At 35.7% G+C, this 26,845-nt stretch overlaps 3 protein-coding genes and 1 pseudogene across 10 annotated transcripts; all 4 read left to right on the top strand.

The window, feature by feature from the left end:
- LOC18781376 (60S ribosomal protein L18a-like protein) lies at nucleotides 2,657-5,145 on the top strand. Of its 3 annotated transcripts, none has more exons than XM_020563065.1 (4): nucleotides 2,660-3,205; nucleotides 3,763-3,838; nucleotides 4,543-4,715; nucleotides 4,813-5,145. In XM_020563065.1, the coding sequence occupies exons 1-4, from the start codon at nucleotides 2,983-2,985 to the stop codon at nucleotides 4,860-4,862; spliced, it is 522 nt and encodes a 173-aa protein (XP_020418654.1). In that variant the 5' UTR covers nucleotides 2,660-2,982; the 3' UTR covers nucleotides 4,863-5,145. The 3 variants fall into 3 exon arrangements, with proteins under 3 accessions (XP_020418655.1, XP_020418654.1, XP_007212185.1); XM_007212123.2 differs by having other exon boundaries at nucleotides 2,682-3,205; nucleotides 4,543-4,657; XM_020563066.1 differs by lacking the exon at nucleotides 4,543-4,715 and having other exon boundaries at nucleotides 2,657-3,205.
- On the top strand, nucleotides 8,236-18,699 carry LOC18778946 (polycomb group protein EMBRYONIC FLOWER 2). 4 transcript variants are annotated; one of them, XM_020561983.1, is made up of 22 exons: nucleotides 8,238-8,531; nucleotides 8,608-8,814; nucleotides 8,919-8,974; nucleotides 9,066-9,180; nucleotides 9,349-9,508; nucleotides 9,596-9,664; nucleotides 10,349-10,488; nucleotides 10,710-10,772; nucleotides 10,945-11,066; nucleotides 11,729-11,793; nucleotides 12,094-12,146; nucleotides 12,534-12,587; nucleotides 12,671-12,730; nucleotides 13,210-13,256; nucleotides 13,376-13,497; nucleotides 14,457-14,495; nucleotides 14,569-14,707; nucleotides 15,492-15,540; nucleotides 16,293-16,376; nucleotides 16,536-16,615; nucleotides 17,383-17,472; nucleotides 18,251-18,699. In XM_020561983.1, the coding sequence occupies exons 2-22, from the start codon at nucleotides 8,689-8,691 to the stop codon at nucleotides 18,369-18,371; spliced, it is 1,854 nt and encodes a 617-aa protein (XP_020417572.1). In that variant the 5' UTR covers nucleotides 8,238-8,531; nucleotides 8,608-8,688; the 3' UTR covers nucleotides 18,372-18,699. The 4 variants fall into 4 exon arrangements, 3 of the variants coding, with proteins under 3 accessions (XP_020417572.1, XP_020417571.1, XP_020417573.1); XM_020561982.1 differs by having other exon boundaries at nucleotides 8,667-8,814; XR_002271201.1 differs by lacking the exon at nucleotides 18,251-18,699 and having other exon boundaries at nucleotides 8,236-8,531; nucleotides 8,667-8,814; nucleotides 16,321-16,376; nucleotides 17,383-17,471.
- LOC18781383 lies at nucleotides 19,699-22,167 on the top strand (annotated as a pseudogene). The gene is made up of 5 exons (XR_002271458.1): nucleotides 19,699-20,149; nucleotides 20,293-20,494; nucleotides 20,599-20,843; nucleotides 20,946-21,333; nucleotides 21,409-22,167. The product of XR_002271458.1 is annotated as a cytochrome P450 CYP72A219 (transcript).
- LOC18779313 (cytochrome P450 CYP72A219) lies at nucleotides 23,830-26,285 on the top strand. Of its 2 annotated transcripts, none has more exons than XM_007211684.2 (5): nucleotides 23,830-24,252; nucleotides 24,366-24,579; nucleotides 24,698-24,942; nucleotides 25,084-25,471; nucleotides 25,662-26,285. In XM_007211684.2, exons 2-5 carry the CDS (start codon nucleotides 24,382-24,384, stop codon nucleotides 26,085-26,087), a joined length of 1,257 nt encoding a protein of 418 aa, XP_007211746.1. In that variant the 5' UTR covers nucleotides 23,830-24,252; nucleotides 24,366-24,381; the 3' UTR covers nucleotides 26,088-26,285. The 2 variants fall into 2 exon arrangements, with proteins under 2 accessions (XP_007211746.1, XP_020418664.1); XM_020563075.1 differs by having other exon boundaries at nucleotides 23,830-24,249; nucleotides 24,363-24,579.

Raw genomic sequence — 26,845 nt, forward strand, 5'->3', positions numbered from 1 at the left:
AAGCACGCAGACAATCATCTCGTATTCTAACACGTGGCGCATAAATGGAGCATCTACGCAGTATTTCTTTTCTTTAGGCAAATTTCACCCAAATAATTCTTTCTAATATATTAATGTGAAGTTTTTGTCATAGTCATTGAATTAATGTGATATGATGTTGCTTTTTCCCTACAGCTAGGGAAGAGGAGAGGAATAATCTCACACATACGCTGTTTTATGGAGGATTGAACCACAAACTACTAACCGACATACTAATAATTTTATCACTAATTAAGACCTCATTAGCTAATGAATATGATGTTCGCACACGCATTATGATATTTTAATTTTTCGTTATTGTTTTTTTTCTAAAGGTAACAGACCTCCATTTGTTAGCAGTTGAATGCAATTTTTTTGTTTTCGAAGATCTGATGGGACCCAATTGGAGAAGATATACTTACTGGTGGATGAATTGGATATGGTGGTAAAATAAAAATGAAAGGTTCATGAGTATACTTCACTTTGCATTTCTTCCAAATTTAAATTACAAGCATTTTGTTAGGTTTCTTCAAAAGTGTTTGACTTGGCTAGCTTTTTTTTATGAAAGACTTGGCTAGCTATATTCAAAGGAATTAAAACGAAAGTATATTCATACCCAATAATGGTTAGTAGAACCGTCAAAACTGATGCAATCTCCAAATTCATATATATATATATATATATATATATATATATATATCCATTTGGTGGGATTGGAACCTAGTCATATGATCCCGAAATCGGAACACAAAAGGGCGGAACCAGAATTTTTTAGAGGGGTGGGCTATCATTGACATAAAAAAAATATATATACAATACAACATGAGGCTAAGTTTTTGGTCTTAATTAACAAATAAAATAAGTTTATAGTTTTAAGTAACCGAGAAAATAAATTTGTAGTTTCAAAGCTGCATTTTTGGACTTTTTTTCGCTTATTAAAGGGTGAACTATGTTTTATATGGGCTAAACCAGAGTAGGCTATATGTGAAAAAATATAAATTTATTAAGGAAAAATTGCTTTGCGCCAAACTTTGCAGAGCCCACACGTTGTTCCGCCCTTCAATGAAGAATACTTATCATTTTCAATTTAACTTTAGTCACCAAACATGAGTAATTGAAAAATTACTTCAGCATTTTACATCACAAGGGTTGTTGTCTTTGTAAAATTACATCACAATGAAGCCTCCACAACTAGGGTGATTTTGGTTTCTTTTTTTTTTTAATCTGGTTCACTAATTGTTTTGGTCTGGTTATCTATTCACTAAGGTGATTTGTGCATTTACCATCCAAATTAAAATATTTTAAAATTAATCATTCAAACTTATAATTATTTGTATTACCAAAAAAAAAAAAAACTTATAATTATTTAATTGTATGATATTTTCCTCAAATTTTCATTAGATATGAGCACGCGACTTGCATGAAAGGATCTACAAAAGGGCGAGTAAAGGAACTTGCCTCCACTCATCTAATTTCTTGTCTACTTCCTAACCTAACAATAATGTGAGTAGATGAAAACTAGGCAGTCACATTCTAAATATTATTTTCCCCAATAAACTCAAGTTCTTAACTTTTTTGGTTAAGAATTTAATATCTATTTCTATTTTTGGTGAGAAACTTTTTTGAGTACAAACGATTAGGGGTGGTTGCGGTTCGGTAACTGTGAATTTTTGCCCAAATTGCAAACTGATTGACTATTTGCGGTATGATGATTTTTGAAACCGCAAAAGGCGATAGCTTACCGTGAATTAGTGGTTCAAAACCGCAAGTTCTTTTTGTGTCATAAAAATTCAATATTCCATATTTTAGATCTAATTTTGATGCTTTTTTTGAAGCCTTTTGATTTCAAACATACTTTAACTAAAAAATATAAATTCACAACCTAAATAAATAAATTCACAACCTCCTCAACTTCTCAAGCATTCACAACCTAAAGAAAATTAAAGTTACAATTCCAAGCATTCCAATGAAAGTTAAACTTCTCAAGCATTCACAACCTCAACTTCTCAAGTATTTCAATTCCAAATGCTTTAAAGTTACAAACCAAAAGGAAAATGCAATGCAAAATGAATTAAAGTTACAACCCAAAGGAAAAATCCAATTCAAAGTTAATTAAACTTACAAACTAAAAGGAAAATGCAATGCACCAATGTTACAAATTAAAGTTACAAACTCAAGTGTTGGTGGTGGTGAGTGGATTTGAAGGACCCCGTTGTGTTGTTTGAGCACCAATGTTATCTACAAAATGCAATTTTTTATTTATTTATAAATACAATATAGTTGTGGTTTGCGGTAACCACAAGTTTTGAAAATCAAATATCGTAACCGCAATTGCAAATGCGGTTCGGTTTTCCACGATTGATGTAAATTGTCGGTTGATTTTTGCGCTTTTTCGGTCTAAAATGCCACATTTACAAATGATAGTCCAAACTATAAAAAAAGTGACTTTCTCACACACATACGCTATCAAGTTACCATGACATTAGAACTTGAAATCATTGATCCTAAATTAAGGTCATTTTCCAAATACGCTATACCCTGTTGGTATTTATGGTGAGAAAATTAGAAGTATAGTGACAAGCAACAACAAATTTATTAGGTTGTTGGCGACTTGGCAAGACATAAATGGATAATCTATATCATCTTAAAGCAAGTGGGGCCTAATTAAAATGATCCCTCAAAAAAGCAAAAATAAAACAAATAATGCAGTGAATCTGAATAACATGCCCAAATTGCACTTGCCCTCTCTTCTTGCTATACACAGAAAAACACAACAAAACAAAACAAAATAAAATAAATCCGTTGACTTATTGACTCTTTCAGACAGCTCCCAACTTCCCCATCGTGCAATTTCTCTGAGTCTTAACTCCTAAGAAACTTTTCTCAAACTCCAAATCACAACACAAACAAATTATCTCAAAAAAAGAGAAAAAAGGAAAAGAAATAACAATTAGAAGTAAAAAGATGGGCGAAGATGAAAAGAAGAAAGGAGCAGCAAGTGATCATCAGCAGTATCCGCATCCACCTGAGTATGGAACGTTCCAAGGCGTAGCCAACTATCCGCCGCCGCCACCGCCGCATCAGCCACCGCCGACAGGATTCCCTCAGCCGGTTCCGCCGCCTGGAGCTGCCGACCCTCCTGCTCCTCATCCTCAGTACTACACTCAGGGATATCAAACTGTTCAAGGTATGGCATCAATTTGTTTTGTTTAGCACAAAGGACTTAGTTTGTTGATATTTTTGGGTTTCTTTTTCTTGTTTAGTGGAGCAAGTGCATAGTATGAATGAGATTAAAAATGGGGTTTTGGTGTATGTTGTGATGGGATTGGATGCTACAAGAATGGATCAAATTCTAATTTGTCTTTCTGGGTTGGAATTGGTTTGATTTATTTAGTCATTTGTATGGATAGAATTAAAGACCATACTTTTGAGCTTCGACCAACCTCAATTTTTGGCTATGGCAAGTATCCCCTTTTCATTTGCAGAGCTTGTCACTGTTTGATTTGCTGCTAGTGACTAGATCAGCTCTATGGTGGTTGTAAAGGGTTCTTTCATTTTTTTTTTTTGTGTTTGGAATTTTGTGAGTGAATGACTTGGGTATGTGTGTTTGTTGCTTGCATTCCATTTTGTGTTTTGGGGTTTAACTGGATCTTCATTCTTTACCACTCTTCTTGATGAATGATAAATAGTTGTTGTCATAGATGCATTATTCTGTATGATAAAATGGCTTTGTTGTTGTTCTAGGCTATGCAGTTGCTGAAGGAAGACCAGTAAGAGAGCGCCGCCTTCCTTGCTGTGGCATTGGCTGTGGCTGGTTCCTGTAAGTTATACTGTTTTGTATTTGAAATAGCTTTCCACGAGTTGATATAGATATGAGTCACATGACATTGTTCTGTAGTTATTTCCAGTGTGTTTGGTTCTTATGTCCTTACATATGAAATTTCTGAATAGAATGTTAAAAAAGAAAAAAGGAAGGTTCCAAACAACTTCCAATCTCGATTTATTGGTTAAGGATTTAGATGGCACTGAGCTGATATTTTCAACTATAATGGTTAGGATGATATTTGAGTACTGGAAACCTTTAATCAATACATGGCAAGCAAAGTTTGATCAAGGCTTCTTAATGTTCTTAGTTTTATTGAGCAAAATGGTTTTCTATTGTGGAAATGGTCAAAATAGCATAGCTTGAACATTCTCTTGTCCACGTACTGGCGGGCCGTGGACACAATTGTAGTACAAAAGTTAACCTTTCTTATGTTCAAAGGTGTGAAGGAATTGAGATGTGCAGAAATCCAATTAGCCGGAGAGAGTGTTTGGGGCATGAATCAAAACATAGTGTTTTCATTAGGACTCTTCCCTCATCATACTGACTATGCTTTCTTTTATTTTCCATAGAAGAATAATAGGATCTGTTCATTGCGTTATCTTCCATGCTTTGTGCTCTTCTATCTCTCTGTTATCTTAACTTCAATATAAATGTGTTAAGTTTATAACTATAAAGGATCTATGCTCTTTATTTTGAAGGTTTATTATTGGTTTCTTCCTTGCTACCGTCCCCTGGTATATCGGTGCACTTATCATGCTATGTGCCAGGATAGACCACCGAGAGAAACCAGGATATATTGCTTGTGCAGTTGGTGTGAGTAACGCTTATTTCCTTTCATTTAGATTTTTGGAAGGATCTGTTTACACGTTATGTACGTCCAAGTTTTTTATATTAGTCAAGAACTTACCTCATGGCCGTTCTAAAGTTTTGCCTCTCTGATACTTTATTTAATACCGCTCTATGTGCAGGCTGTTCTTGCTACAATTGCTATCATCCTCGGTGCAACAAAGGGAGGTAATGCCTGGTAATCTCAGAGGGAGGAATTGTATAGCTTGCAAGATTGATACATACACTAGTCCAGATTCTTGAAAGGCTGTATATGGATGTCAATCTGCTTATAAGTTATATTATACTGTTTGAACTTGTGAAAGTCAGTATGATATCTTTGATGGTTTATATTTGATGATGCTATCTATTTGTCAGTGATCCAAAGCTCCAAGTGTGAACAATAATAATCGAAATTTGTTTGGTGTAAAATTTGGAGGCCAGAGATGTTACCTCATTAAGTTTCCCTCCGATCCTAATCAAGAGGCCTTTCTTTTGAGTCAACGGGGAGGGAGATTTGAACTTGAGACGTCTTTTTGTATTGGGGAAAGAAATATCACAATATCAACAGTTTGTTGATGAGGGACTCGTATCAAAAAATATAAAGAAACCATAGAGCCTATTGATAAGCAGTGGTCGGGGTTTGGCCTTATATGTACTAACAATCTTGTCAACCGATGTACCAATGTGTAGGATTTGTAGGAGAGTTGTGTACCAGTTTATAAAAGATCATGTATAAACTTGGAAAATGATCAAAAGTTTGGGGACATGAGCTGTATGTAGTTGACTCTACCTTAATCTTAATCTATGATGTTTCCTTCCCGACAGGAATTAACATTGCAAATTGCGAAACCTAAAGGCGGGTGGCGTGTTGATTTGATTGCTGTAACTAACCTGGACTCGAGTACCTTTGAAAGCATTGTTTTTTCAGTTGAGTGATATGACTAAAATCTTAAGTTTTTACAAAGAATGACAAATGATCTTCTTATGTATGCACACATTTTGCTCCAATTGTATCATAAAAACAATGCAAATCCTCCAACTCTGCCTGGTTGGTTCATGTCTATTTATAATTCCAAAGCTGTATCAATCCATCCACGGACTTATATTCTAGGCCAGTGGAAACCAGTGATCTCAAGATCGAACCCCATAACACCTTAGTGGTATGTGTGAGAAACCCTATCCCCTCCCCTGTATGGACTTGTGTTTCCAATCTAGAATTTGACTGCGGAGATTTTGATTCTTGCCACGGCTACGATTTTTATCGTTTTCACATGTTTGTTGAGCGTGTACTTTCCTTGACTGATTCATCAGACCTAAAAAAGGTTAGTCTCAATACTGAGGTTACGGACTTTGCTCGCGTTGAGGGTTGGATTTGTACTGTAGTTAGGCGTAATGTGGTTGACAAGATTATAGAATATTGGAGCAGGAATTGTTGTGGGGTGAGGCAAGCATGCAGGTCCAGTTCCAATCCCTTCAAAGTTGGAAAAATTGAATGAATGAAAATATATATCCGAGTCGTTTGCTGTGAAGTTCTTTCCTATCAGTGTTGAACACGACTTGAGTTATGATATTTTTGTTCATTCACCTATGTCAAATCTTGATACTGCTGGTGCAGTAATGGGTTTTGCCATGAACACTGCTGGAATTCCAGACAATTTTATCATCCCTGATGTGTCGCCTGCCATGAACACTGCTGGTTTTTTTTGTGTGGAATTGTAGAGGCTGCTCTCGTCTCGGCCATCTTTTTGTAACTTTGTCCTGATATTTTGGAATGATTCTACCATCAGTTTATCTAATCTCCAAATGCATGATCGTTTTATTTTAATTTTTAACTGAAATATTTGATCCACATTCATCAGATTCTTATCTAGTTTGTTGGATTTATGAGTTCCCTCAACGTCATATTCAAAACACTTTGACTTTGGACTTTCTTTTTCTCAATCCAAAGTCAGGCTGCTTTGGTTGCTGATTCGTTAATTTTCCAAAATAAGGGCTGCTCTGGTTCCTCATAGGTTAATTATGGATAACATTTCCAATTGGGCATGAAATCTTATCCACTCTGCCCCAAAAGAACTTTAAAAATCTCGCCTGACTATTAAAATTTAAATTAGATATGAAAAAAGCTTATTATAGAATTAGTTGGGATTATTTATTTATATGCTTACAAAAGTTTAGTTTCTCCAGTGAAATGGAATAAGAAATAAAGTTTAGTTTTTCTAATGAAATGGAACAGTCCCGATCTCTTGAACTACAAGAGTCCAAGAGATTTGTGGTCACCCACCATTGGATGTAAATTCAATAGTTCAAAAAAGTTTTTAAAAAGGAGTACAAGAGTGAGTGAACCGTTAAATTTACATCCAACGGTGAGTGACCATAAATTTCTTGGACTCTTGTAGTCCAAGAGATCATGACTGCGAAATGGAATAAGAAATTGCAGTAACAAATCTTAATCCATTGAACCCAAGTATTAAAATAACATATGACAAAAAAAAATTATTAGAAAAACCAAACTATAAACCTCATCACCTTCTTCATCAAATCTTCAATTACTCACTCTTACTTCTCAATGGTGAACACTTAAGTAATAAAACCTAAGTTGAAGAAGTTATTTTTGACTAATGGAGGGTTAAATTGTGGTTTGGAAGCCTCTAAATAAGGTATCAATTGACATTATTTTAGTTTATTTTTGAAAATTTACAAATTTCACGAATTAGTAGGATGGTTTTATTTCGTAAGCAAGTATCAAATACATATAAATCTTTCAAAAGTTGGTCACCAAAACTATCATAAAAGGTTTGGTGGCTTCCCATCAAAGGAATTTAGACTCCAAAATGAAAATGAAATCTTCAATGGGAGGTATCAGAACATTCATTTCGTTTTTTAATAAACTAGATCGGAACAAAAACCTGAAAATTCTGCCATATTAAAAAAAAAACTCACAACTTCATCAGAAAAGCAAATCCTAAAGCCTTACAAACATACGATAAAGAGACACAAAATTGAAAAATAAAAATAAAAGTCATCAATCTAAAGCGAGTCATTCGCAATACAAAATATCAATTAGGTTCTGTGTGTGTAGTGGAAATTTCCCTATTATTTCTCTTTTGGCAGTTTCTTTATTCTCTTAGGTCTTGTTTGGTCCACGGAATGAATTTGAGGGGAAATCATTTCCTAAGAGATGGGAAATGGAAGATTCACTTCCCACGTTTGGTAATGTTGGGAAAGTAACCGAGAGATATCACTTTATTTCCTTTCCCAAGTTTGTTTTGAGTAGGAATGGAAAACAAAGTTTGTATAAATTTTCAATTATACCCATATTAAATTAAATTAAAAATAAAATGCATTTAATGATTTATTGTAATTCTAAATTATTTAATGGGAACAAAATTGTCGAGAAAATTTTTATTATTTTCCCAAACTTTCCCATAAGGAGAGAAAACAAAACCCAAATTGGGAGGGATGTTTTCACTTTCCCTCGTACTTTTCCATGGGCCAATAAACAATTTCTCATACCGTACGTATCAAATATGGGAAAACAATTGATTTCTCATCTCTAAATCTCCTTTCCCACTATCCAAACGGGGCCTTAGATTTCTCTTATGCTTGCTTTGTTCACTCTTCGAAAAGACGATAGAACACACCCAGGCTTAAGCTGCCAAGGGAAGCAAAGAAGAAAAAAACCAGCTAAGAAGAATGTCAGCGTAACGCCACAAGCAGTGAGACTCTGAGAGAGTCTGAGAGAAGCGTAGGCATCGTGATTTCGATGAAGAATAAAGCACAGAAAACCCAAAGGGCAGAAGCGAAAACCCCAAACCACTCAATCTCTTCATCTTCAGCTTCAATTCAACCACCTGGCTCCGTATGTTCTCTTCACTTGTATCTTTTTCTTATTTTCTCATATGGGTTTCTCTCGCTTCTCACCAACCACTCTTTAGCTGCGGCTGTTCTTCTAGCGCGGCTAAAACAATTGAAAAAAATCGAATCTTTGTTGCAGGTACGCGAGAAGCAGCGGTGATATGTGCCGACAAGACTCGCGTGTGCGAATGTCGGCGGAGGAAGAAATGGCTGCGGAGGAGAGCCTCTCTATCTATTGCAAGCCTGTTGAATTTTACAACATTCTTCAACGCCGCGCTATAAGAAATGTAGTACCTTTAAAAAGAAAAAAATCCTTTGTCTATGTATATATTTATCATAAGAAAATCAAAATGTTTTCTTTGTTTCTGAATCTTTGGTTGCCAATATGCAGCCTTCTTTTCTCCAAAGATGTTTGAGCTACAAAATAGAGGCCAAGCACAAAAGGAGGTAATGATAACAATAAAAATTTCAACTTCTGTACATGTATAATTCGTATATGCTAGATTTTACTGATTGGGTTGTTGTTGGCTGAACTTAGAATACAAATGACAGTTTCCATTTCAAGGAATGAGAAGGAAGGTGTACAAACCCAGAATCTCTTTCCTTTGTACGTGTTTTTGGCCAGATTAGTTCCTGATGTCGCAGTTCCAGAGGTATTTGTATGCAAATTTTTAAGTTCTTATTTGATGATCCGTGTGTTGCTTAGTGCATCATGTTATGCCTTTGCTAATGACATTTGGCAGCAATTTTTGGCGGTTTAGTTTACGGTTTTATCTACATATATCTGATACGAGTTCTGTCTTTTTGAATGTATAAACAAGTATTCTGCTACATATCGATTCAGTCGAGCTTGCATGTTAAGCAATTCCACTGGGGTTGATGGGAGCAGTCAACTTCAAGCTAATTTTATTCTGCCTGACATTAATAAGCTAGCATTGGAGGCTAAATCTGGCTCACTTGCCATCTTGTTTGTCAGCTTTGGTATGCATTCGTGAAACTTTGATAATATGGAAGCAGATTTTATGTGGATGTCATTGCAATCTTTGGGCTCATATATTATCCTTGCAGTGGGAGCACAGAATCCATTTCGTGGAATCAATTTATCCAAGGGTCCTGTGGATATGGCTTCTTTTCCTTGTAAGTTAAGCCTTACTTGCTAAGCTTTGCCACATATTCGAATTTTGATTTCATTTTGACATGTTGTTTAACAGATTAAACGTTATTGGCTAACTTGAGTTAGGAGTCATAACTCTGACAAGTCTGACATCTTTTTGCAATTTGGATTTATTCACTTAACTACATAACTTTAAGTTCTACATGACATAGGCACGTAGCACTATAGAGACCATATGTTTAACTGTTTGAGCCTTTTACAACTTTATGGAATTATTGGAGTTAAGCATCTCTGATTTTAAAATTGAACTAGAGATAAACTGGAGATAAAGTTATTGATACAATTCTGAAATAACTCAGAAATTTTTTGCAAGGCGTAAGAAGAAGAAAGACATCTCTTGTCAAGCTCAAATTTTATAATTTAGAACCATAAAGATAAAATCAGATCACCAATCACCCAGGGGACCAAGTTAAAACTTTAGAGTTTTGACATATTTTACCCAACAATAAAAAAAGATAAGACATGATGAGTAAGTTTCGTGCCCTTTTCTAACTCAACCGATAATAAATGGTTTTTCACACCACGATATGTGGAGCGAAAGGTGAAGCATTCTTTTTTACTTGTAATATTGAGACTTATTTTCCAAGTTTATTCTTCTCATACTTACGAGATTGATTACATAAATCAATATCAATTTTACTTGGCAGCAAATGCTGGAGGATATTGTCTGTGGAGCCAGATACCATTGGAATTACTGTATATCTCTTGGGAAAATTCTCCTAATTTTGTTTTGGGACAGAGAGCTGAGATGATCTCAACTATTGACATGCACTCTTGCTTCTTGAAGGTATGGCGTCATCAGATGACTCTTGAATAACTATATGTCTTCTTCCTTGACAAAGAGGAACTGGTTAACAGTGCAGCTAAACCGGACTTGTAGTTGTCAAAAAATAAAAATAAAAATCATTGTTCTCTATTTGAATCTCTTATTCATGATTGGACCAAAATAATAGACCTTCTTTCTTCCACTCTCAGTTTGATTTACATGTTCCAATTTCCCTCTTGCAGTTGAGCTGTTTAAATGAGGATAAGTGCCTTATGATTGCAACTCCCTATAATCCAGAAACTGTTGTATGTTATCTTCTCAGTGTTTTCTCCTTTAATTCAATAATGTTGATCTCTCTCTCTCTATATACACACGCGCGCGCGCGCACACACACACACACACACTATCCAACATTTCTCTTCTAGGCAACTGTTGCTGATGAATATCTGTTACTTTTGGTTGTTTGGGCTTTCAAAGATCCTTTCCCAGCAACTCCAGGTCACCATTTCTGCAGAGGAGTTTGGTGCTAGGGAAAAATCTCTTTATAATACATACACACGTAGTGACATTCCTTCTACATTGTTATCCCATATCATTCGGTAATCATCATCTCTCATAAAGTAATTATATCTGTTCACACCATTCTTTTTGTTGATTCTCATTCTCTGCTTCCCTTTAATTATCGTTGTTAGATATTTGTTTGATAATTAACTAAATGCTGTTTCAGCATGGTGGCTCTACGCATTGAGTCTTTTGTAGCATAACTATTTGATTTCTTTGCATCACTCAGAAAGTCAAAAGCATTAATATTCAAGGAAACATGCCAATTATGAGGCCAAATTTTGTGTCCTGTTTTTTTTCAATGTTTATTCCACATTGGTTTCTTCCAGATAGTACCCTCACAGAACAACATATTTGTTTGACTAATCTATATGTATTGCCTTTTCAAATATGTAACTTATACTTAGTGTTTGCATCTCAACTCGCATTTTATCAGTTTCCGGTTCAGTTTAAATTGAAGTGGTTAATCAATGGTCTCTTGGTATTTGTCCATAAGAATAGATTCCATGAACATAATTAGGGTATACTCCCAAATAACTTCTTATAATTCATTTTCTTATATTCATGGAGAGGACAAAATCTGTGAGATCTTAAGCTGATTGTTTATGATGCTTTGGCTTTTAAGTCAGGATGTAGATTTATTTTGTGTTTCAGCTCTTGACCGTATGCTTAAAAACTGCTTGTTACTTGTCTTGTCCAGGTTAAGGGCAGGAAATGTGATTTTTAATTATAGATACTACAACAATACATTGCAAAGGACAGAAGGTATTAATGATGTTTTATAATTCTTGGCAGCTTCTACTTATTGTATTTTCATTCTGTTACTAGTTTAAGATCTTAAAGTTAAAACATGAAAAATAGTAATGTTATCCCGTACTTCCATATCCTTGTCAATAAATATAATAATATTTTAAAGTTGGACAGTAATATAGTTTTGTTTTTTCGAGGATTTTTTTTTCTCTTTCCCAAATTCTGTAACTGAGATTTTTTCACTTAAAATATCCTTTGTTCTTTTCACGAAATGCATTCCCTTGCTTGTGAAATAATACTTTGTTCATCTTGCAGTGACTGAAGATTTTTCCTGTCCGTTTTGCTTGGTTAGGTGTGCAAGCTTTAAGGTTTGACTTTCTCCCACATTCTGTTCGTTTTTGTTTATTATGAGATATTTTTGTTTTAAAGTGAATTAGTTCTTCACATCCAACGGTTTAACACATTACCATGGTATCAAAGCACATTACCATGGTATCAAAGCAAAGTTCCTGTGTTCAATTGTGACTCACTTGCTTCCAAATTTTAAAAAACATCTACGTGCCCATTCGTGAGTTCGAAGTCTTGGCCCACACTTGAGGAGTGTTAAAGTGAATTGAATCTTTGAGTCCTAATAGCTTGAGCTTTTAGGATAAGTAGGAATTTAGCATTCTGGAAATGAACCAATAGCTATTGAATTTATGTCTTTTATTTTTAAAAATATCGCTTATTTATATTTGTTCAATCTTTTTTTATAGGGTCTGAGACATCATTTGTGCTCATCACATGATCTCTTCAACTTTGAATTTTGGGTTGGTAATCTTTGAGAATCTTAGTGGGAATTATACTCATTTAAATATGTTTCCGTGGCTACTAAACTGATGGGTATTGATAGGTAACTGAAGAGTATCAAGCTGTAAATGTCTCTGTGAAAATTGATAATTGGAGATCTGAGGTATGTATATTTTTATTTTTATTTTTATTTTACACCTTTTTGCATGATAGAGCGAAAGTAACATGTCTCCATGATCAAGTTCTGCATTAACAACCATATCTCTTATCCATTCAATCAAATTTCATATACGTTGCGTATATCAATCACTATCATTACCTGAGGAATTGCACAAATTCCATAAAAGGAAGCTGTCCCACTTGATTAATTCTCCTAGAATCAGATTTAGGGGAATTCATTATAGTATATTTTTTCTTATTTCTTTGGAAATACATGTGGAAATAAATAGTAAGATGATGTTGGCTGCTGAAGATGACAGATGAACCTGCATTCTTTTTTATCATCTTATCAAATGCTGACTGAACAGAATATCAGTTTTGAGTTAATTTTTACAAAATAATTCTCTTCACAAATGGACGTACAAACAAAATACACAAATCTCTTAATTACTAGCTATAGGAATTTAAATCTTTTCTCTTCAGATTGTTGCTGACGGTGTTGATCCTAAGCTACAAGTATTCTTTTCTTGGTAAGTTTTCGCCTATTTATTCGGCCATAGTTGGGCCCGATAAGTTTCTTTTAACCTTATGTCATTTAGTTGAGATATATGAATGCCTTAAACTGAAACAAGTGCACATCATTGTCCAGTTCAAAGCCACTTAGACGCAGAAGACCCAAGAACCTATATCAAAGTTTAAAGCACGTACATCCTCATGTCTTACAGTCTGACTTGCCTGCAGGACTCTGTGATCTTTCAGACAAGGCTGATGGTACACGTTCTTTTCTCATGTTCTCATGAACAATCTGAATTCACTCTCAGCTCAATTATTTTGAAAAGTTTGAAGATGATATAACGTTTTGTTGTAGCTCTACCTTTTTTTTTTTTTTAAAATACGTATTTATATATAAATCATATTTTGGGCGGTAGTGTGTTTGTTTTAAAATCGAAGAGGACTGTAAGACATACAAAAATGATGAAAAAGATAGAATAATCAGGCCCTTTGAACTCTGCAATTCAAACTGTCTTTTAGTGAAGAATTATTTTCTCCTGAATTGTATGGAAAAGATATATCTTAGTACTGAACTGGACATGAATAAGTTACTTGTGTATTAATCCCTTGAAAAATAAGTGCGTGGTGCATCAATTATGGATCAACCAATCCTCTTGCATGTCTTGATCTAGTTGGTTGGATTATTGTTAGGAACTCAAAGTGTTCCTGACATAGTGAATCTGATCATGTCCTGCAACATGAAATTTTCAGCTCCAGACTGCAGATGAGATATCATTGATCTCCTGGAGACCTATGTAGTAACCTCCTTCAGGTGCCTACGAAGCATCCCTCAAGTACTATTTCTTTTACGAAAAATTCACTTAAAATTAGGCCTCGGTAGTTCAGGAATGTTTCTGTTAGATTTTCTTGGGAGTGAAAAGATAAATATTTATTATTTTTTCCATGATTTTGGATGTAGATGGAAAAGGTAGGACCAACCAGTTGTTTCATTCTTTCTGGGAATCCAATTAGAAATGACCCTAACAGATGTATTTAACACGTTTGATTAACATTTTATAATATTATATTTTGAGAACGCATTGCATTCTAATTTTTTATTTATCCTGATCTTGAAAAGAAGTTTGGGGTATAGTATTCTTTTAAGCAGACTGAACTAATATCTCCTAATGTGCTCCTTTTCCGGATATTGTTGCCAAACACTCAACTTCTTTGCTCAGATGCTCATTCTAGTAAAGGTGATAAGGCTAGAATATCAGGTAGGAATGGTGTGCAGAATGATATGGTTGGTGCTGTGTCTGCAATTTGTTTCATCCAGCTTTAATGTTGCAGGGGTGTCAAGTTCCCTACCGCAATCATGTGCTGATCCTGGTTGTGTTCAATCAATATCTGGAAACAATTTTGCACCTCCTGCAATGCTGCTGTTCGCAAAGACAAGAAAGTTATCTGTTGAACGTTCAGACCCTAGAAAGTATGTCTATCTTTCTCTCTCTCCTATATTCATGAAAAAAGATGAATAGTTACTTATGTGGAGCTATCTCATCCAAGTAAAATGATTTGCCTATTTCATCAAAGTCAAATTTATTGCCTAGTTGAACTGTCTAAAGCTGCATGAAGTTTTACTTGGCCATGAGTTACCAGTCTAAGGCTGTGTGTGTTAAGGTCCATCATCTGTTGCTTAGACACATGGCTACTCGTTCTTAATCTATCATGTGAACGTAGTTAACAAAAATTCAGGTAGGGCTGTCCACCATCCTGAACCTAAACCAGCTGAAGCAACTGAGTTGAACGGACCTGGAATTGGCGTTTTCAACTGGTTTTGCTTGGTTCGGTTCCTAATTTTCTGAAACCAAAAGGCTCGGTTCAGGCATCAGGTTATGTAGTCTAAAACTCGATAGAACCAACTTGAACGGATGTGTATACATCTGTTTATGTCATGTGAAATATAGAAGGTTATGCTGCTTTTGCATGCATGGGGCCTTAGTTGATGGATGTTAACTGTTGCTCCCAAGCTGCTCTAATGGTAACTTGTCAAATCTACACACATACGCACACATAAATGAAACCATTCATGTGTTGACAAGCAGTGTTTTGCCCTGCCAATCGATCAGCACTATTCATACTTTTACATTAAATATTTTCACTCTGTTCTTTAAGCAAGTACTATGATATTTTTCTGCTATCCTTTTGCACGTGGATTATAATTCTTGCATGTTGCCCACATATGAATATATTTTTTTTCTCTACATTTTCAGCTGTGCACTCCTTCGGAAGCGACAGTTCTTTCACTCACATAGAGCCCAGGTGACAATTACTTATGTTATGAATGATTTTGTGTTATCACCGAACACCAATTATGTTTTTTTTTGTTTTGTTTTTGTTTTGGAGTGAACTTTCAATATCATTTATAGTGCAGTTTCCATTTTTGGAAGCTTTTGTTGAGACTATTATGGTGTGACCAGCCATAAAATTATTTGTTTCCTTAGCACTTGAACTTGTATATCATTGTAATCAGATATCTGTAACTGTTATGGTATGACCATATACTTTTTGTAAATAGATCACTTATAACTCATAAAAGATACAGACCTCCAGGTCATGCTTTTTTTTAGGAGGAAAAAAATGCTTAGTATGATACTGGGATAAAAATGCTTAGTATAATGTCGCGTAAGTATAAAGCCGTAACATTCTGTGGAAGAGAAAATGGAACAGCTGTTCAGATGGTTACATCTTGTAGTTCGATTTTCCATGTTTGGTATATACCAAACATTAGACTACGTTTTACAATCTTTGAAGTCAAGTACATTGACTAATCTCTTGCTTGAATAATTAGCAAACCTTGTTGTGAAACTCTAGTCTTAATGGTTATGAGAAATAGTGGTTGGTGGATTGACTATGCTAGCTACAGCTCTTCAGCTGCCCCAAAGGAATCTCTCTTTAAAATTTTAAAAAATTAACAGTAGATTCTTTTTGGCCCATATTTTTAAATGACAATATTTTCTTAGAATATATGCAGCACTGTATTTTAATTTTTTTTTATTTTGTTATGCTTGAAGCCAATGACATTGGAACAAGTTTTGTCAGATCAGGATAGTGAGGATGAGGTTGATGATGATGTTGCTGATTTTGAGGATCGAAGGGTATAATAACCAAACCTCTCTCTCTCTCTCTCTCTCTCTCTTGTGCAATAGCATATTTTGCAATATGTTAGCAGTACTATACATTGACTTGGCACCTTGGTTTTGTGGGATTTTATATTGAAAGCAAATGAATAAGTAATATTTTACTTTCTGTTGTAGATGCTTGATGATTTCGTTGATGTGACTAAAGATGAGAAGCAAATGATGCATATGTGGAACTCCTTTGTGAGGAAGCAACAGTAATTTTCTCTCTTCATTTTGCTCATTTTCTATTTTTCCTTCTTTTGCTTTATAAGGTTCTTTATTTTTTTTGTTTAGCACCTTGTATACCATCATATTTGATAACATTGCAAGTTAGATCAACAAATAAGACACATTCATACTAAGTCCATTGGATGAGATCCTAGAATACCTCTGAAATTATGGTATAATCATATGCCTTAAAGAAAAGTCTCCTATGGTTTGAGGCATTCCCATTAAGTGCGTATAGAGCATCCATCATGAGCCAAGTCTATAAGAACACTGTATTTCGAGGAGTATGGTTGTGGCGCTTGTAGGGATGCTGCCCCACTGTATGCTAATTGGCTCAATGCAAGAAAGCGTTGATGCTAATTATGGTCAGGGAAGCTACATGAATCTTTTAAAATTATCTCCATCTGGAGCCATAAAATTGGCTATCATATTGTATGTCACTAACTTGACTGATGTAATACTAAGTTGAAACCTAGTTTGGAATTGGATTAAAGCGTTCATGTGTCTAGTGCATAATTACTAATTAGAATCTAATGCGTTTTAGAGGCTACATTTTAAAACTCAACATATAGCAGACAAGGATGCTGTTGGATATCATGGCACTTTTGGCAGGTTTCTTTTGCAATAAATATTTCTCAATGATGAGCAAGCTCCAGATACAAAAAATAAGGGACAAGTTCATCTTCTTGTGTGTGGAACTACATTAGTTCCCTCTTGATTTTTTTTCTGAAATATTTTGTTTTAATGATGGCAGGGTGCTGGCCGATGGTCATATTCCTTGGTCGTGTGAGGCATTTTCAAGATTGCACGGACATGACCTTGTCAGAGCTCCGGCCCTGATATGGTAATGGTTGCGCTCATTTGATTGTCAATTGTGGTCATGCATATCACTCGTGGTGAAGTCTGCCTTGATATTCTGGTAGTTAAATGTCATAAAGTGATGACCTAAATAAAGCCCCACTCATGGACTAAAAAAGTTAAAATTAAAAATTAAAAAGCCCCATGCCTGATTTGGTGACTATCGAACATAGAAACTCCATTTTTTGTTGGTTATTCTTATTTGTTGCTGTTTGTAAAGTCTGGCATTTTGCATATTGATATTAGACCTTATCATGGCCCGGCCATGACTATTTAATATGATGGTGGCTGTATATTTTCCGGTAACAAGATCATGACACTTTGGCACAATTCTTTAGACCTAGTTTAAGTATTTAATTACTTTTCTTTCTTTGGCTTGAAGTTTAAGGACTTGACTTTCAAATATGAACATGAGTGAGAGTCAGTGACATCCTTGTATCTGGTTTTTTTAATCTATAAATCGAGTTTGCCCTTGCTCCCTCCCTCACCTATTCAAACATTTAGTAAAAATAATTGGAAAAACACCTAGTATGCATTGGAATGTTGCACATAATCGATGGATGATTGATGCTTTGAGTATGGCTATGATATACAGTTATGTGGCATGACATGCAAGGAAGATACTTTTTCTCAGTAAAAATGAGCTTATATCTATTTCAGTTAAATGGTGCCTGTGTATGCTTGTGTTAGAAGAAAATGTAATATTTATCATGCTTTGCTTTTGATGAGAATATGTGAATCTCAAATGACAAATCACTTGTCAGGTGTTGGAGATTATTCATGATCAAATTGTGGAATCATGGTCTTCTTGATGCACGCAGCATGAACAACTGTAACATTATTCTTGAACAGTGTCAAGGCCAGGCTTCGGATCCGAAAAGTTAAAAGATTATTTTTTTCATTAGATTCAGGCGCCTTCTTACCAATGTGCTGATCTCAGTGCCTGCATTTGTATTATGTGCCTATTTTCATGGTTGGGCTGAAAGCTTTTTCCATGCCCGTTGCCCTGCTGTGATGAGCTGTGCGATTTTTTCCGAATGAATGCAGAACTGTACAATCCGTCTCTCCTAACCTGAGAAATATATGCAAGTAGAATTATGAGCAACAAAATTTCATTTTGTTATCTGTGATGTAGTGTTCAGACTACTTTTCCTTCACTTTTGTGACTTAATTTGATTATTATTTGAATAAAGCTAACGAAATTGATAATAAATGAGAATAATAGTATAATACTATGTACTCTACTGACATATAAAAATAAAATTAAGTTACGTAGTTTTAAGAAAAAAGCTCCAATAATGCACGCCACAATAATGGTAAGTCGTCCTCTCTTGGCCTGATTAAAAAGAAAAACAAGGAAAAAGGGTTGTAAAACATGTTTTGATCATGCATTAGATTGAATTTAGGGCAAGCCTCTGGCCAGTGGGTATGTCTTTGAAATTGGTCAGTCCATGGCCTAAAAAACTAATGTTTATCCATGTTGAAGATTCGTTTTTACTCCTTTTGGGATTTGTTACTCCAACAAGCTCTTAAAACTCATCTCTCTGGTGCTTCAAATTTCTATAAAAAAAAGAAGGTAAAAAGACCGAGGCAGCATGCCGGCCACCTCTCAGACGCAGAGGAGGTGTGGTGATGCCGACGGCTTTTTACTAAACCACGGCTTTCTGAAAATTCACACATCAAATTGATTACTTCACTTCCAAAAATGATGCACCTCTTCCTTGTTCCTTCTATATTAGCTTTTGCTTGTTTTGCATGCCTAAACTCCGCTCAATAAGATGTCACATTATTTCTTCTTCTAGCTAGATAAGATGGGCCCATTGAGTGGAGATTATTAAACCTACGTAGTCCTTTCTGCACCAACTATGAAAGCAAATATTTCTGGATTTGTGACAAGCAGTAGAAGGAATCATTCAAGTCTCTATCTCCTCCACATCATTTATATATATATATATATATATATATATATATATATATATGCATCATGCGTCACAGCCCACGCTGAACTCATTCCTCCTCCTTCTGGATAATTAAAAAGTTGCGTCTGTGATATGATTTAGCTCTTGTAATAGCAAGGCGGTGTAGGGCTTTGATCTACGAGGACAAAATTGTAATTTAAAGTTGAAAGACCACAAGCTAAAGTTGTGCATTACGTAATAGAATATGTGTATAAATAATGATGTATACATGGAAACTTGGACCAGGAGTTCCGTAGTTCAATTTCACAACTTTATTTTCAGTGATTTCTTACTTCTTGTATAAAATCCTGTGTGCATCAATTTCCCTCCCTTCAAACAAGTTCTTCACTAGAAACCCTTCTCTCTTTTTCTCTTTTGCTCTCAAAAAATCTCAAGCACAAGTTTTAGCACAAAGGGAAGTATCAATGGCCAGTTGGGTTGCAGTGCTAAGTGTTGTTTGGGTGAGCATAGTAATTGCATGGGCATGGAGGGTGCTCAATTGGGTGTGGTTGAGGCCAAAGAAACTAGAAAGAAGCTTGAGGGAGCAAGGCCTTACGGGCAATTCCTACAAGCTTTTGTTTGGAGACACCAAGGAGAGCTCAATGATGCTGGACCAAGCACAATCCAAACCCATCAAACTCTCCACCTCCCATGATATAGCGCCACGTGTCATGCCATTTGTCCATCAAACTGTGAACACTTATGGTATGCATGCCAAATACTTGTTTACATTCATTTCTATATCACCTGTCTACCTATCCACGTATGCATCTGTGTAATCTTCTTTATAAGTTTTGACTTGGAAAGTTTTTATTTTTATTTTTATTTTTAAAACCAAAAAAATGTAGGTAAGAATTCTTTTGTTTGGATGGGTCCCATACCAAAGGTGAACATCATGAACCCTGAAGATTTGAAAGAAATCTTCAACAAAGATCATCAGCAAACCCTATGATCGATTTGGTAGCACAAGGCCTGTCAGCCTTTGAAGATGGAAAATGGGCTAAACACAGAAAGATTATCCATCCAGCATTCCATTTAGAGAAGCTAAAGGTACTCGCCAACATTCATTTGTATTTCTAGAGATTTAATTAGCAATTATGTCCACTATTTATATATATGTTGATAATTTTTTTTTTTTTCCTTGTTTGGTAAAGGGTATGTTACCAACATTTTACCAAAGTTGTAGCGAGATGATTAACGAGTGGGAGAGGTTGGTGTCCAAAGAAGGTTCATGTGAGTTGGATGTGTGGCCTTGTCTTCAAACTTTGTCCGCCGATGTGATTTCTCGGGCTGCATTTGGAAGTAGCTATCAAGAGGGAAGGAAAATATTTCAGCTACTGCGAGAGCAAGAAAAAATTTACACAACAGCCATCCAAAGTGTTTACATTCCAGGTTCAAGGTAAAATTAAATAACATTTAAATTACTCGACATTAAAGCACTTGTACATGTCTTCACAAAACCATTGATCTTGTCGTCCCGTACGGCTTTAACTTCGGGCAGGTTTCTACCAACCAAGCAGAACAAGAGGATGAAGAAAATATATGAAGAAATAAGTGTGTTGCTCAAGGGCATTATAAATAAAAGAGAAGAGGCAATGAAGTTGGGTGAAGCCAGTAAACATGACTTATTAGGTTTACTTATGGAGTCCAACTTGAAGGAAATTCGAGAACATGGGAACGACAGAAACACTGGAATGAGTCTTGAAGATGTAATTGAGGAGTGTAAGCTGTTTTACTTGGCTGGCCAAGAGACCACTTCTGTGGTGCTTGTTTGGGCAATGGTTTTGCTAAGTCGAAACCAGAATTGGCAAGCTCGTGCAAGAGAAGAGGTCTTGCAACTCTTTCAAAGCAACCCACCAACCTATGATACCCTAAGCCACCTAAAAGTTGTAAGTATCTTTACTTAAAATTAAAAATTAAAAAATAATTATATTCTCTTGCCTTGACCATATAAAATGTCTCAGGTGACAATGGTTTTACTTGAAGTTCTTCGATTATACCCAGCAGCAGTTGAGCTTCTCCGAACCAGTCGCAAGAAAACACAGCTTGGAAAGTTCTCATTGCCGGCCGGAGTCGATGTCTCCATACACATAATGCTTGCTCACCATGACAAAGAATGGTGGGGTGAGGATGCCGATGAGTTCAAGCCTGAGAGATTTTCATCAGGAGTTGCAAAGGCTACAAAGAACCAATTTGCATACTTCCCTTTTGGAGCAGGTCCACGGATTTGCATTGGACAAAACTTCGCTATGCTGGAAGCAAAATTGGCCTTGTCATTGATTTTGCAACACTTCACCTTTGAGCTTTCTCCATCCTATGCTCATGCTCCTTTGGCATTAATAACCCTTCAACCTCAATATGGTGCTCATATAATTTTAAGTAAACGTTGATTAGTTCTGAATGGTATGTATTAAGGACATCACATGGCTTAGCTTGCCATATTAACCATGTATATTTTATAATAATTCTCGTGACTTGTCTAAAATATATCTGCATTTCTGTCTTAAAAAATCACAGGTGATGCGTCAGCGTCTTTAATTTCATGCTCACAGACAGCTGAGTGTCAACGTCTTTAATTTCATGCTCATAGACAGCTGATTGTCAACAACATAATCTTCCACGTGCACTTGTCCCATGCAAGCGGGGAGCATTTGCTCCCACCACCTTTAAAGGATGACACTTATCCCATGGTTAACCTTAATTAACTTTTATGTGAGAATTATAAATAAATAAAAAAGAGCCCGCATCTCGTTTCTCTCTTCGTTTTTCCTTCTTTTCCCCTTTCCTTTTCTTTTCGTTTTATTTTCTTTCTTTCCTCCTTCTCTCTATCTTAAGCAAAGACGCTAAACCCAGATTCTCTGTATCCTCCTGTAAAAAGCTAATAATAATAACATAAAACAATAGCAATATTGCCAGAAGAGCGAGAGAAAGAAGACCAATTAAAAGATGTCATCTTTTTGCCCAAGCTGGTGACTTTAATGGTCCAAACACAACTCACACACTACAATCTTGATTTCATTCAATATATATATATATAGATTAGTTGTTGTTGATGGGTTTTGTTGGAAATTGATTGGAATTAGGGTTGGTGGTGGTGGTGATGATCTAGTGGAGAAGTGTGTGACTGAAAGTTAGGTTTTTGGGGATATTCTCTTTTTAATTTTGGAGGTAGTTGTTTGGTGGGAAGCCAATGCCATTGAAGAAGGCTCTGTGGTTTGATTTTTGCAAGTTCCCAATTCTCAGTAGGAGACAAGTTCCCAATCTGGGTTTAGTATCTTTGAGAGAGAAGGGGCGGTGGAGGAGAAGGAAAGAAATAAAATAAAAAGAAAAGGAAAAGGAAGGGGAAAGGAGGAAAAACGGAGAGAGAAACGAGATGTGGGCCCTTTTTAATTTTAATTTTTATTCTCATATTTAAGTTAACTAAGGTTAACTATGAGATAAGTGTCACCTTTTAAAAGTGATGGTAAAAATACACATTTGGTTAATGTAATGAGTAAAAATGCTCTTTATGCAAGCGAGAAAGTTATTACTATTTAGTACTGATTGTAAATTATATGAAAATCTCAATTATACACGTGTTATAAGTTAAATGAAATTTATCTCTATAATAAATAATATTAAATCAAAAAATATAAATAAATTCCTGATCTACTCTTATTATAACACGTACATTAATAACGCTATATGGCAATATTCCGATTATACACTCCAATACCCGCTTCCATATTATTTTTTGCATTCGTTTGCGACTGTTTTAACTTTCTAATATTTCAATTTTCTACTAGAAGAAAAAAGAAAAAAGAAAAAAAAAACTGTATGCCTTGGTAAGAAGAGATTCTTCGGTGGCCTCGATTTTGCTAAACCACAGCTTTCTAAAGCAGTCGCACATCAAACTCGTCACTGCTCTTCCAGAAATGGTCTTATCTTTTCATTATTACTATATTTTGCATAGTTAACTTAAAAACGTCACCAAATACGGCAGAGCTAGAATAAGATAAGCCTAGTGACTAGTAAGTGGAGATTATCACACGTCTCAACTTCATCCAATGTAAAAGCAAAACATTTGTGGAATATAAAAAGTAATGACAGAAATCACTCAACTTCAATAACCATTAGTGCCACACACTTTTAACATAAACTAATACATTAAAATAACGATAAAAAATTACTCACACGCACATCAACGACTCAATTTAGTAAAATTTCAATGTAATGTGGCACCATGTAGAACACAACATATAAAGACACATGCATCATGCGTCACAGCCTTACATAAATTAAAAGATTGCGTCTGGGATATGATTCAGCACTTACTATAGCAAGGCGGTGAAGGGTTTTGATTGACATGGACAAAAGTTATGCAATTGTATGAACTTTGGAGAGGAGTTCCATAATTAAATGTAACCCATTATTTATATAAAGCCTTGCATCAATTCCTCCGCTCAGACAAGTTCTCTTCAGTAGAACCCATCTCTCTCTTTCTCTCAAAAATCTCACACACAAATTAAGTATACTGATGGAAGCCTCTAGGGCTAGTTGTGTTGCACTAAGTGTTGTTTTGGTTACCATAGTAATCACATGGGCATGGAGGTCGCTGAATTGGGTGTGGTTGAGGCCGAATAAATTAGAAAGATGCTTGAGAGAGCAAGGCCTCACAGGCAATTCTTACAGGCTTTTGTTTGGAGACACCAAGGAGATCTCAATGATGGTGGAACAAGCACAATCCAAACCCATCGAACTCTCCACTACCCATGATATAGCGCCGCGTGTCATCCCATTTTCCCATCATATTGTGAACACATATGGTATTGCCAAATACTTGTTTAAATTCCTGGCTGTCACCAATTTATGTGCATGCGTAATCTTCCTTATATGTAAGTTTGTGACTTGGATAGCTTCAAAAAAACAAAAATTTGCAGTAGGAATTCTTTGTTTGGATGGGTCCCATACCACGGGTGACCATCATGAATCCAGAAGATTTGAAAGATGCCTTCAACAAATCTGATGAATTTCAGAGGGCAATATCAAACCCTATTGTCAAGTCGATATCACAAGGCCTTTCAAGCCTTGAAGGTGAGAAATGGGCTAAACACAGAAAGATTATCAACCCAGCATTCCATTTAGAGAAGCTAAAGGTATTGTATACTCTCGCCAACTTTTCATTTATATTTCTGGAGGTTTTGTGTCCACTATCTTTCATTTATCTTGATAACTTTTGGTGTTTCTGTTTTTATTGCTCCTTGCTTGCTATAGGGTATGTTACCAACATTTTACCAAAGTTGTAGCGAGATGATTAACAAGTGGGAGAGCTTGGTGTTCAAAGAGGGTTCATGTGAGATGGATGTGTGGCCTTATCTTGAAAATTTAACCAGCGACGTGATTTCTCGAGCTGCATTTGGAAGTAGCTACGAAGAGGGAAGGAGAATATTTCAACTACTCAGAGAGGAAGCAAAATTTTATACAATCGCCGCACGAAGTGTATACATTCCAGGGTGGAGGTACGAGACTAAATGTAAAAGTACTGAATCTTGATATTTATCATAGAGACACATATCCATATTAATCTTGCATGAAAGAAGTACTTGTTCTTCTTCATGTCTTCACAAAACCATTGAAGTGCTGCCTTTTTTTGTGTGCAGGTTTCTACCAACCAAGCATAACAAGAGGATGAAGGAAATTCACAAGGAAGTTAGAGGCTTACTGAAGGGTGTTATAAATAAAAGAGAAGACGCGATTAAGGCAGGTGAAGCTGCTAAAGGTGACTTATTAGGTATACTTATGGAGTCCAACTTCAGGGAAATTCAGGAACATGGGAACAACAAAAACGCTGGAATGAGTATTGAAGATGTAATTGGAGAGTGTAAGTTGTTTTACTTTGCTGGGCAAGAGACCACTTCTGTGCTGCTTGTTTGGACATTGGTTTTACTCAGCCAAAATCAGGATTGGCAAGCTCGTGCAAGAGAAGAGGTCTTGCAAGTTTTTGGAACCAACATCCCAACCTATGATCAGCTCAGTCACCTAAAAGTTGTAAGTACACAACTTTTAATTTTAAAGTTTTCTATCGATTACGTAAAACAACAAAAATTAATCAGACATTTGACATGTTAGCACTTTCAGGCCTAATTGGGATGTGTGGATTTGCTTCTAAACTTTTGAATGTCATCAAACAACTCATTTTGTTGGATTAGTGATCACTTGATGCTTTATGATGCCCCAGGTGACCATGATTTTACTTGAAGTTCTTCGATTATACCCAGCAGTTGTTGAGCTCCCACGAACTACTTACAAGAAAACACAGCTTGGAAAGTTCTCATTGCCGGCCGGAGTCGAAGTCTCCTTACACATAATGCTTGCTCACCATGATAAAGAATTGTGGGGTGAGGATGCAAAGGAGTTTAAACCAGAGAGGTTTTCAGAAGGAGTTTCAAAGGCAACAAAGAACCAGTTTACATACTTCCCTTTCGGAGCTGGTCCACGGATTTGCATTGGACAGAACTTTGCTATGCTGGAAGCTAAATTGGCCTTGTCATTGATTCTACAACACTTTACCTTTGAGCTCTCTCCATCGTATGCTCATGCTCCGTCCGTAACTATAACCCTTCATCCACAATTTGGTGCTCATTTCATTTTACACAAACGTTGATTAGTGCTGAAGTATATCGATTGTGGGCAAAAAGTTTAATGATAAAGACACACCAAATAAAGATAGCCATAGTTTGAGCCACATGAATATTTTCTTATAATTGTCGTTACTTACTTGTAGCGAATACATGAGATGAGTTTATAAGAAAAAAAGAATTTGACTGATGGAAGGTTATCTGTCAGCCTCACTTTGCCACTATATTCGATCTACTAATGGCTTGCACATTATTAATATTTAAATAGTGAACCTGCAAACGAGGACTCGCTAATGTAATGGTTTGCAGCAATTGTTATTTCTCCATAAAAAGTTATGGATTCGAGTCTTAGCATTCGTGTAGTGTGTATGAGTTTAGTAATACTATCACTCCACCTTGTGAAACTGTTGAATCATACATATAACATAAAAAAGAATCCCTTCAATCTCCACGTCCTTGCTAGCTTCTTGATTTAACATATTAATCAAACTAAGTGAATCTGATGTTGGCGAGTCCTTACTTAGTTAGGATTTTGGTTACTTACCTATTTATCTAGTCCTATTATAATTGAGATTTATTTTATATTGTAATTTGGATTTATTTCCTATTTTATTTAGGGTTAACACATCTTGGACTTGTATAAATACCTCAATATTGGAAAAGAATAATAATCTGAGTGAATATGAGCATATCTAAATATTTGCCATACTTTGTTTGACATGGTATCAGAGTCAGGTTCATAACCTGTGATAACCTTTGCCAAATTGAGAGTCGTTGACACTCC

Source organism: Prunus persica, chromosome G4, assembly GCF_000346465.2.
Source record: "Prunus persica cultivar Lovell chromosome G4, Prunus_persica_NCBIv2, whole genome shotgun sequence".
Classification (NCBI taxonomy): Eukaryota; Viridiplantae; Streptophyta; class Magnoliopsida; order Rosales; family Rosaceae; genus Prunus; species Prunus persica.

What these genes read in the sequence shown, in the direction of transcription:
- LOC18781376 (XM_020563065.1), top strand. Translation starts at nt 2,983, where the DNA reads ATGGGCGAAGATGAAAAGAAGAAAGGAGCAGCAAGTGATCATCAGCAG. An exon ending in ATTGGCTGTGGCTGGTTCCT is followed by an intron (nt 3,839 to 4,542) that starts GTAAGTTATACT and finishes TTTATTTTGAAG; the next exon opens with GTTTATTATTGGTTTCTTCC. An exon ending in AGGATCTGTTTACACGTTAT is followed by an intron (nt 4,716 to 4,812) that starts GTACGTCCAAGT and finishes CTCTATGTGCAG; the next exon opens with GCTGTTCTTGCTACAATTGC.
- LOC18778946 (XM_020561983.1), top strand. Translation starts at nt 8,689, where the DNA reads ATGTGCCGACAAGACTCGCGTGTGCGAATGTCGGCGGAGGAAGAAATG. An exon ending in TGATAAGGCTAGAATATCAG is followed by an intron (nt 14,496 to 14,568) that starts GTAGGAATGGTG and finishes TTAATGTTGCAG; the next exon opens with GGGTGTCAAGTTCCCTACCG. An exon ending in GAACGTTCAGACCCTAGAAA is followed by an intron (nt 14,708 to 15,491) that starts GTATGTCTATCT and finishes CTACATTTTCAG; the next exon opens with CTGTGCACTCCTTCGGAAGC.
- LOC18779313 (XM_007211684.2), top strand. Translation starts at nt 24,382, where the DNA reads ATGGGTCCCATACCACGGGTGACCATCATGAATCCAGAAGATTTGAAA. An exon ending in TCCATTTAGAGAAGCTAAAG is followed by an intron (nt 24,580 to 24,697) that starts GTATTGTATACT and finishes TGCTTGCTATAG; the next exon opens with GGTATGTTACCAACATTTTA. An exon ending in GTATACATTCCAGGGTGGAG is followed by an intron (nt 24,943 to 25,083) that starts GTACGAGACTAA and finishes TTTTGTGTGCAG; the next exon opens with GTTTCTACCAACCAAGCATA.